Here is a 9,406-nt window from a genome sequence, read left to right as displayed (position 1 = left end):
CTCGGTGTCCTTGTTTTTTAACAAACGGCCTTTTCCATTGTTTCCATTAATTTCACCCATATTCGTTTTAAAAATAACAAGGCCCCTATCCTCATCAGCAAAACACAGATGAACGGTGTATCATATAAAACCAGTAATTACATTAGGATTTACGAAAAGATTTTTGTTTCTGCTTTTCGCCAGTTTTAAAGAAGTCTTCCCGTGATTAACTGTAAACAGGAATGGTTTACACCGTAAATTAGAAGCCATTAATTAGCATGACGAAGTCAACTGCAAGATACACAGATAATTTAAATTATTTAATCACTAATCACCTTTGCTAAGCTGTAATATACTCTTTCAATAACCTTCGGTAGGTTATCGACCGGTCAGTAATTTACCTCCATATCAGTTAGAGATAAGTATTAGCTAGCGCCCTTTCCTTTCCTTCAGGTTTATATTAGCCCTTCTTGTAAACACTTTAAAAAGCTTTAAGGTTCTTCACTTCCAAATCCCTAATTAGCCATCACTAGCCTTTTTGTAATAAGTGGGGGAAAAGATGAGCTGAAGTACAAATCTGGAGTTCCTCTTGCCCGTTTATCAAAACAAAAACATTTTTTTTTTTTAAACGAACGCTTCAGGCTATGGTAGTAATAAAAGAAATATGCAGAGGTGGCTTCGGGGAATAACGGGTTTGCAGAACGCAAGTGGCTCAAAAAAAAAAAAAAAAAAAAAAAGCAGCCCGAACCTCTATTGCAACCCACGGCACTCCAATAAATTACACAACACTTGCCCAGGCTGCAGAAATATCGCAGGACAAGACTTACACGGATGCCAATCCGCAGCATTTATACACATGCACATGGCAAGACTGAAAGCAAACACTAGCGTTCAAGTCGGGCAGGGCAGCGCGATCCCGAGTTGGCCCAGCTTGAGAGTGCTCCCTGAGAGTCTCTGTGCGTGCGTGAGAGTGAGCCCCGTCCTCCCGGCATTTCCCCTCTTTGGGCAGTTTTGCTTCATTTGTTTCCTATTTCTGCTACATAGAAACTAACTTCCATCTCAACCCAGCCAGCGCCGCTGAATAGAGCCTGTGCTGCGGCTCCGTGTGCGTCAGATCCCTCCGCGCAGCCGTGCCGGCCCCCTCCTCCCCTCCCTCCCTTTCTCCCTCCCGCCCGCGGCCTCCTTAGAGAAAGCGCCCGCCAGGCAGCCCGCCGCTTCGGCTCCGGCATCTCTTCGCGCTGGAAATAAATAAATAAGTGGCGGCCCGGGGCGCGCGGAGCGACGACCGCGCGGGCGCGGGCCTAGGCCGAGGCACTCCTTTTCCCGCGGGGGGCGGGGGCGGCGAGTGCGGGGCCGCGAAGGCGCGGACTCCTTTCTGCGGCGGAGGGATCCCGGCGGAGGCGGCCGCAGCCGGGGCCGCTGCCTGAGAGTTGTTGTTTCCTCCTCCTCCTCCGCCTCCGCCGCCGTTGCTTGAATGGTGGAGCCGAGGCTCGGCTCGTGAGCATACACTGACAGCTACAGGGCAGGCGGCGGCACCGTCCCCGCGTCCCCTCGGCGGCGGGGTGTCCCGCCGGCGGCCCCGAAGTGACCCGCAAACATGTCTCGTGAGAGGAAAGGCCTCTCGGAGCTGCGATCGGGTAAGTCGGGCGCTGCGGGGCCGCCGCGCCGGGCGGACTCGCCCGCGGGCCCCCGCCCCCCGCGGCCGCTCAGCCCGTGTCTCCCCGTCCTTCTCTCCCGCGCAGAGCTCTACTTCCTCATCGCCCGGTTCCTGGAAGATGGACCCTGTCAGCAGGCGGCTCAGGTAGGCGGCGCGCGGCGCGGGGACGGGCGGGCGCTCGCGGTGGCCGCCCGCGGGCGTGGGGGAGGGCGGCGGCGGCGGCGGGGCCGCGGCCCGGGGCGCGGGGGCTCAGCGTCCCCGCTTTGTTGTTGCAGGTGCTGATCCGCGAAGTGGCCGAGAAGGAGGTAAGGGCGCGGCGGCCCGGCGCCGTCCCGCCGCCGCACGGCCTCCCCCGGGCCGCTGCGCAAGCTCGGGCGTCCGGCGGGGCGCGGGACGCGGGGCGCTGGGGGTCCCCGGCGGGGCGCGGGGCGGGCTGGGGAGGGGAGCGGCGTCGGTCCGGGCCGGGGGCCGCGCTCACCGGGCGTCCTGTCCCCGCAGCTGCTGCCCCGGCGCACCGACTGGACCGGGAAGGAGCACCCCAGGACCTACCAGAATCTGGTGAGACATTTCCCAGCGCACTGCAAAGAAACTTTTCCCCGAGTCGAATAAAAATTGAATTTCCCGCAATTTTTTACAGAGACAAAAACTTGGCCCCAGAACGGGAAAAGCTGCAAAGGCCACGGGGAGGGTTGGGAGGCCGGAGCGGGGGCTGCGGGGGGCGGCAGCCGGGGGTGCGGACGCCCCGGGGCCGCGGGGTCCGCGGACAATTTATTTGTGATATTTTGTTAATGTGCTAGAAATAAAGATACGTCATGAGTGTTGTGCAGTGCAAGGCCAGAGGAGGAGGGGCCGGCGCGCGTATCCGCGCGGGGGCGCGCGCGCGCGAGGCGGCGGCGGCAGCGGGAGCGGCGCAAGCCTGGAGAGCGCGCTCGCCAGCTCCTTGCTTGCTCTGCACGCGCGGCCGGCTCAGCTTTCTCCAGCTCCACACAATAGCTGGTGACTAACTGCTCCGAAGTGGCATTAGCATTTCACAAGAAGGCCTTTGAGCCACGGAGGAACCTTGGCAAGATTTTTTTTTTTCTTATTTTTTTCCCCCGCTTCTCCTCTGTCTTTTGTTTTCTGTAGATTCAGACCTAGATTTTTAATTTTTTTTTTATCTTTTTTTTTGGTTGGAGGCGTTCAGATAGATATGGTAGTCACCCAGCGGCACACTGTGCATTATACAAACAGATCTGCCGAAGTATAAACCTGGAAGTTTTAATAGGCGTTTTCTAAATTTGCTGATTCTTGGGGGAATATTACCTTCTTTTACTAAAAGTCATTTATAGAGGTCATTGAAGAATTGTGGGTTTTATCTGCATAGTTGCCGTGGGGTGGACCTTGCCTTTTAAGTTTTTGTTTCTATTGAGATGTTTTTCTTTAGTTGATTGAAAAACAATGTTTTTATAGTTGGTGAGTTTTCAAAGGCAATAATTTACAAACAATTGCTTTCCATACGTGGAGCTGACACGAGTATGGTGAATGGTAAGGTTCTGTTAGTTTACTCGAGTAAAGGAGCTGCAGGTTTCACAGCCTCTTTGCCTAAGATAGAAGTTGATACAGTTGTTTGTGTGAGGGTGCTGAATAGTCAGTCTCACCAGGGCCCATTGAGCAGCATTGAAAACAATGTTTGAGATGTTTCTGACTCTTCGAGGTAGTTGTAATTACTAGTGCTTTCAGGGCTGTAGGATTAGGCAGTTTTAGTTCAGAATGAGTGTCTCTGAGGGCATGGCATGATTGTGATAGCTTTTGCTTGGTTTTGAATACGAGTCTCGTAGCTTTCGTGTGTGCATCTTAAGATTTAATATAAACCACTGGTTACCGTGTGACTGTTAAGGCGGTAGAAACCTAGTGGAGAGTGTGCTCGTTTCCATGCTTCCCTGTTAATTTTCAATATCGAATTAGGAAAGTTCAGTCAGTTACTTGGTCCAAAGGGATTGAAATTTGAAGTAAACTCCTTAGTTTCCTATTTGCAGTATTGGTAATTTTTACATTTATGCTTTTTACACAAATCTTCAGTGTATTTCCATGCCTTTCTGGCTGTTTAAGAAGAAAACAACTCTAAAAATACTGTCACAATGATACAGCATTTTTTTTTAAAACCACACTCATCTTTTCTTTTCTTTAAATATCCCACAAATCCCAAGTCATTGCAAATGAAAGTCTTGTTAACTTAAGAATCTTTAAGTGATGCTATCTATGTTTTTTGAACTAAGCAACTAATAGTGTTTTTGACCAAATAAATGCTGGGAATGGTTAATCTGTGTAGGAATATCACTTTGTTTACTGAAATTAATTTTAGAGGTGGTTCATAGGCCCAAATAGTAATGAAATGAAGTATTTGTAGTCAGTTTTTCAAACTTCATAAATTGTGGTTGTTTGTATGTTATTTATCAGAAGCCACCTGTTTTGCTTGAAGGTGATTTATTTTTCTTGCTTGAAGAGGTTTTTACCTTGGCAGTTAACAATGGCTTTACTCTAAAGACAGGTAAAATTCTCACTGGAACTTGCGTTTGGTTCCTGCCCTCTTATTTACTCAGCATAAAACTGCGCTGGACGCAGGGCGCCCTTTGAAATGCTTTCACACCCAGTAAGCTGTATGCTGAGGTGTGGGAGAATATGGGTTGACTTTATATGTCACTTTAATTTTGATTTTAGGTAGCTTTAAAACATTTTGATTGTCAGGTTTTAGAGCATATTGGTACATATGAAAAATTTGTTTTGGTAAACACATGCATAGTTGCTTAAGTATTTATTCTGTGTCTTAATTCAGTTTCATGACTTAAATTTTTTCTTTTTTGTACATCAAATTGAATTAACAAGAATTGATTTAAAATTATTTGGTGAGTAAAAATGTAGTTTCAACTTCTTCTGGAAAATGGTTTGGAGTATTAACTGATAAACTGAACAATAATTTGAGCAGAAAGATACATGTGAAATTGGAATTTTCTAGAAAATCTTTTTAGGAAAGAAATATATTTGTACTTAATGAGTTTAAAAATAATATCAACATTGATAGCTTCTAAATAGAATTCCAATGTCATTCAGTTTTGGCCTAGAGGAAAATGGAGTGTTTAGTGTTTTGAAAGTTTTGTAAGTTAGAAAAGTAAAATTGACACATTTATTTAATATATGATTGAAAAAGAGAATTCTTAACAAGCTGAAAATTTTGTGTTTGGTATTAAGAATGTGATGAATTATTAACTGTGGGAACACTTAAAACATTCTTGTAAAAGTGAATGGAATTTGATGGGATAATTGTTTTTGGCATGATTTAAGTTTATTCAGACTTTATTTGTTAACCTAGATTTTTTTTTTTAAAGTAAAGGACATTTTTCAAATATTCGCCAGATCTCTTTTAGATGTAGCCAGGTATTAGGCCAAAAAAGTTTCTTGTTTGTATGTATTTATTTAATTTTATTTTTGGATAGCCTGGCCTTGAACTGTGTGTAGCTGAGACTGACCTTGGCTCTTCTGGTGTTCGTGGTTCCGCCCCCAGAGTCCTGATTACAGAATGTTTTATGCAGTGCTGGGATGTGAGCCCAGCAGCTCTGTGCATGCTTGATGATGAGCACTTTTCACAGTGAGCTAGCTACATATTCACTCCAACCAAATTGTTACAGACTAACAAGGTTTTTGGACAGTATTTTCAGTTTTTTAAAATGGGATTTCACTCATCCTAGGGTGGTCTGGAGCCTGCTGCAGCCTATACTGGCTTTTAGTGCTCTGTCTTCCTGCCTCATCTTCCATAGCTGGGATTATAGACATTAGCCACTTGGCTCATTTCTTACTTGTGTATCTGAATTGTTAGTTTTTTAGTTCCCCTTCCCAGTTGTCTCCTTAGTTAGCTGTTTTATTAGATCTTAAAGCAAGTCGTTAAAGCATTTTTACCAGACTTGGGATGTGTTGATTACATTTTATTTGTAAGTTATTCTTTTCAGTTGAGTTAATATTTTGCTGATTTGTTGATATATAATTTTGCTTTATTAAAAATAACCATATTTCATTTTCTTAAACTGATTGCATGTCGTTAGAAATCTTTTTGTCAGAGTGAAAGAATTAGAAGTATGGAGGTGTGAACTGTTGTCTTGACACCGGGTGACAATTAGCTTGCAGGTGATAGGAACAAATTCTATAATTTATTACTCTTGTCTTGGTTATTTCTAACTGTATTTAAAAACATGGATGGAAAATGATCTGTAAATATGATTTTGAGTTAGAAATAGCAGTGTATTGTTTTTTAAGTGCTTAGCATTCATTTTGGAGTTTAATTTTCCAAAATGGAAAGTTAAATCTATAGAAATCATGCCAGTTTGGAAGTCGAATAAATGCTTTTTATAGTACCATTCTTTGGTGGTTGGCCTACTTTGGTTTCTGTTCATGAAAAACAACTTGGGGGGAAAGGGTTTATTTCCACCTAGAACTCCCAAGTTACAATTCATCTCTGGGAATTCAGAGGAACTGAAGTCAGAAACCTGGAGGCAGGAACTGAGTCTGAGGTCTTTGGAGGGAGGCTGCGGAAGAGCTCAGTTTGTTGATTTACTCCCCCAGCTCAGCTACTTTTCTTACACAGCCTAGGCTGGCCACCACCCACTGTGAGCTAGACCCTCAGCAATTTGCAATTAAGGCACCTCTCTTATTTAACCTCAGGCTTCTCTGACTGAGGAAAGATCTTCAATGAGGGTCCCTTTGCCCAGATGTCAAGTTTACAACTGAGTTTTTATAATACTTCTTGTAAAGATGAAGATTTTTTGAGATAGTAGCCACATTGTAGAATACCTCTGTATTGTTGAATAATTGTTTTTCACTTTGTAAGTAAATAAGTAAGTTACTGGTAACTTCAAATTCAGAGATGAATAGAGGAAGCATGAATTGAATTTACTTAAGTATATGCCCTAGGTAGGTATACATATATTTACTATGAGTATGCTGATTAAAGTGAAAGTTATTGGCTAAAATTTAGAGATAAGCTTAAGGAAAGTGGTAAGATAATAGTTTAAACTAGGAATTTCTGGCCTGTATGAGGGTACTTTGAAGACTTGAATATAAGTCTTTTCCAGTTTGGGAGAGAGCAGTTGAGAAGGTAGTTAGGTAATGGTAGCATTATACTGTTGTTTGTTTGGTTTTGTTGTTGTTGTTGTTGTTTTTGTGCATGTGTCTGTATTTTTTCTTTCATTTTTAAATTCTTTGAAAATTTCATGCACCTGCGTGATGAATTTTAGCTAATTTTTGAAATTGTAATTTAAGAGTTTCAATTAAATACCAAGCTTTGCTTGGCAGTTTATAAAATTGAGCTTTTAAAATGACCTACAATTATAATGAGGGATAAAATGTGTTAGTAGGTATAAAGGAAATTAGTATGTGCTAAAGGACTGAAACCATCTTTTTAATGTATACACTTATTCTTTTGGTGCTTAGTATCATCCATTTTTAAAAAATTAGATGCACTTATAAAATTTATAAGTGTACTTATTATGTGGGTATGAATGTGTGGTTGTGGTGGTCAGGACAAACTTGGGGTGTTCTTCAGGTACCATCCACTTTTTTTCTCCAGATAATTTCACTGGCCTACAACTCTCACAGTAGGTTACAAGCACTAGGGATCCACCCGCCTGCTTGTCCTTCTAGAGCTGGAATTATTGTGGATGCCTGGTATTTTTTAACATGAGTTTTGAGGACCAAACTCAGTTCTTTAACTTTATCCCCCCAAACTATGGAGATTTTAAATGAAGTAAGTCCACATGAGATTCTCAATCCTTACATTGCAAGTGATGTGGACATAAAGGGGTAGTGGAATTGTACCTTTGCTAACTGCATGGCGATGGTTTATAGATGACAAATTGATCTTAAAAGTCTGGGAATAGTAGTTGCTGTGGGGTTGGGTTTGCTCTTGGCTACCTTAGTAACAGTAGTGAGGTAGAACTGTGTGGGAGTGTAGTTTTCCATAAGGAAAGCGGTTCTATCTGAGATACATGTACTTACAACTTTCTCAGCCTAGCTAATACTTTATTTTAAAAAGCTACTTTGAAACTTTAGAAAGTACTGCTAATGTACTTTTTAGGTGAAAAAAAACCCCTAAGACATAGAAAAAAGGTCAGTGACTGTAAAGCAATAAATAATTTCTTAAGTAGGTCTATAGAAATATTTTGCTGACTTGCTGTGAAACAGCAAACTTTAAATATTTGGGTAGTTGAGTTACCTTGAACTAGGCCTGGAGTTATATAGCTCCTATGGCTGGGCATTTACTTAGTGTGAAGGAGGTCCTGGGTTCAATTCCCTGTTCCAAGAGAAGGAAAAACAAAAAAGCAGAGGAGGGAAGTACTACCCTGAACGGATTAGAGACCAAATGAAGCCTTTTCTTTTTCTGACAAAGAGAGACTGAGAATTAACATTGACTCCTTGTAGTCAGAAGTTTGTGGCATTTAAAGCCATAGTCGTTTGTTCTTAGACTAAAGAGAATGTGTTCTAGACAATTTAATAATTCAAAAATTGTATTAATTCTTAGGTTAGTTTTAGGTTAAATATTGTCAAATTTTTTTTACCAATTTAGAGGTTCTTTGTAAAGATAGGCTACAAGTTTTTGTCCTTGTTGATTAAATATGGAAATTGTTTATCTGCAGGCATTTTTCTCTGTCCCAAGTTTTGTTATTATCTATGTGTTTTGTGGCACTTCAGCATGTGGGCAATTTCTTTTGAGCAGTGCCTAATCTAATGGGTAGGTTCATTCTTAGGAATAGTTACGTGCATTTCAGGATTCTCAGAACAATATGCTCAGTACTAACTCATGTCACCTTGATTAGCAGACAATTTCTGTTTATTTTTTACTGACTTTAGGAAGATATGAGCACATTGGGCATAAAAAAGTATCATTTCAGTAGGTCCCCCCTCCCCCCGCCAACGACAGCCTTTCTCTGTGTAATCCTGGCTGTCCTGGAACTCACTCTGTAGACCAGGGTGGTCTTGAACTCAGAAATCCACCTGCCTCTGCCCCTCCCCACCCCCTGAGTGCCCAACCAGTAGGAATTTTTAAGTTACTTTTGTAATTATATCTAAAAGTGATAAAGACTGTCAAATTTAGGAAATCTGAAAATTACAATGTTTTCAGTTTCATATTTTGTTTGAGAGGATATTTTGGTGATATGAGTAAACCTTTTTGAAAAATTCTTTTGAGAAGTCATTTTAAATTAATACGTGAAAGCAAAAGTTTATAAATTTGCAATTAATAAGGTATTTAGCATGTGGATTATAAAAGGGTATGAGTATTCTGTGATACGGAGAAAATTAAACTTTTATTTGTGTAATTTTGAGAATATAAGGTATTTTAAATCCAGAATAATGATAGTGGCCAGTCCTTTATACAGATTTGAGACCTTTTGGTTCCTGCTTAAGAGGCAGTCATCATTTGTCTCTAGGCGCGGTTACCTTTAGTGACTCAGTACACATGCATGTGCAGTCTTGGAGCTTTCACAGGCGGATGTGTGAGAAGCTTTGATATTAGGAAATCTAAGCAGTAACGTAGTCTGGTATATCCTCTGCTTAGTTTAAAATGAAACTAATGAGATTTGTCAGAACATTTCTGTTGATAGTAGCATGTTAAAGACACAGTACCAAAGGAAGTCAGGTTCTGCTCCAGCTGGTATGGCACACTGGGTTTCTGTTATGGGTAGAGAGGAGGTAGATAACTTGGGAAAGGTTATAACAATGCAAGAAATGACTACTGTGAGCTGAGTC

At 42.2% G+C, this 9,406-nt stretch overlaps 1 protein-coding gene across 4 annotated transcripts in view; it reads left to right on the top strand.

Moving 5' to 3' along the window:
* The first annotated feature begins 1,295 nt into the window (after window positions 1-1,295).
* Window positions 1,296-9,406, top strand: part of Phip (pleckstrin homology domain interacting protein) — a 114,715-nt gene continuing 106,604 nt past the window's right edge. For 2 of the 4 annotated variants that reach the window (XM_029481609.1, XM_029481607.1), the window contains exons 1-4: window positions 1,296-1,616; window positions 1,722-1,780; window positions 1,912-1,941; window positions 2,135-2,194. In XM_029481609.1, the coding sequence (XP_029337469.1) occupies window positions 1,577-1,616; window positions 1,722-1,780; window positions 1,912-1,941; window positions 2,135-2,194 (189 nt within the window). In that variant the 5' untranslated portion in view covers window positions 1,296-1,576. Of the gene's footprint in view, window positions 1,617-1,721; window positions 1,781-1,911; window positions 1,942-2,134; window positions 2,195-2,423; window positions 3,161-9,406 lie in introns of those variants that run through there. The other 2 variants (XM_021173412.2, XM_029481608.1) reach the window with 2 other exon arrangements.

The sequence above is a fragment of the Mus caroli genome, chromosome 9 (assembly GCF_900094665.2).
Source record: "Mus caroli chromosome 9, CAROLI_EIJ_v1.1, whole genome shotgun sequence".
NCBI lineage: Eukaryota > Metazoa > Chordata > Mammalia > Rodentia > Muridae > Mus > Mus caroli.
Note: the sequence above shows the minus strand (reverse complement) of the source record. Positions and strands in the feature narration are given on the sequence as shown.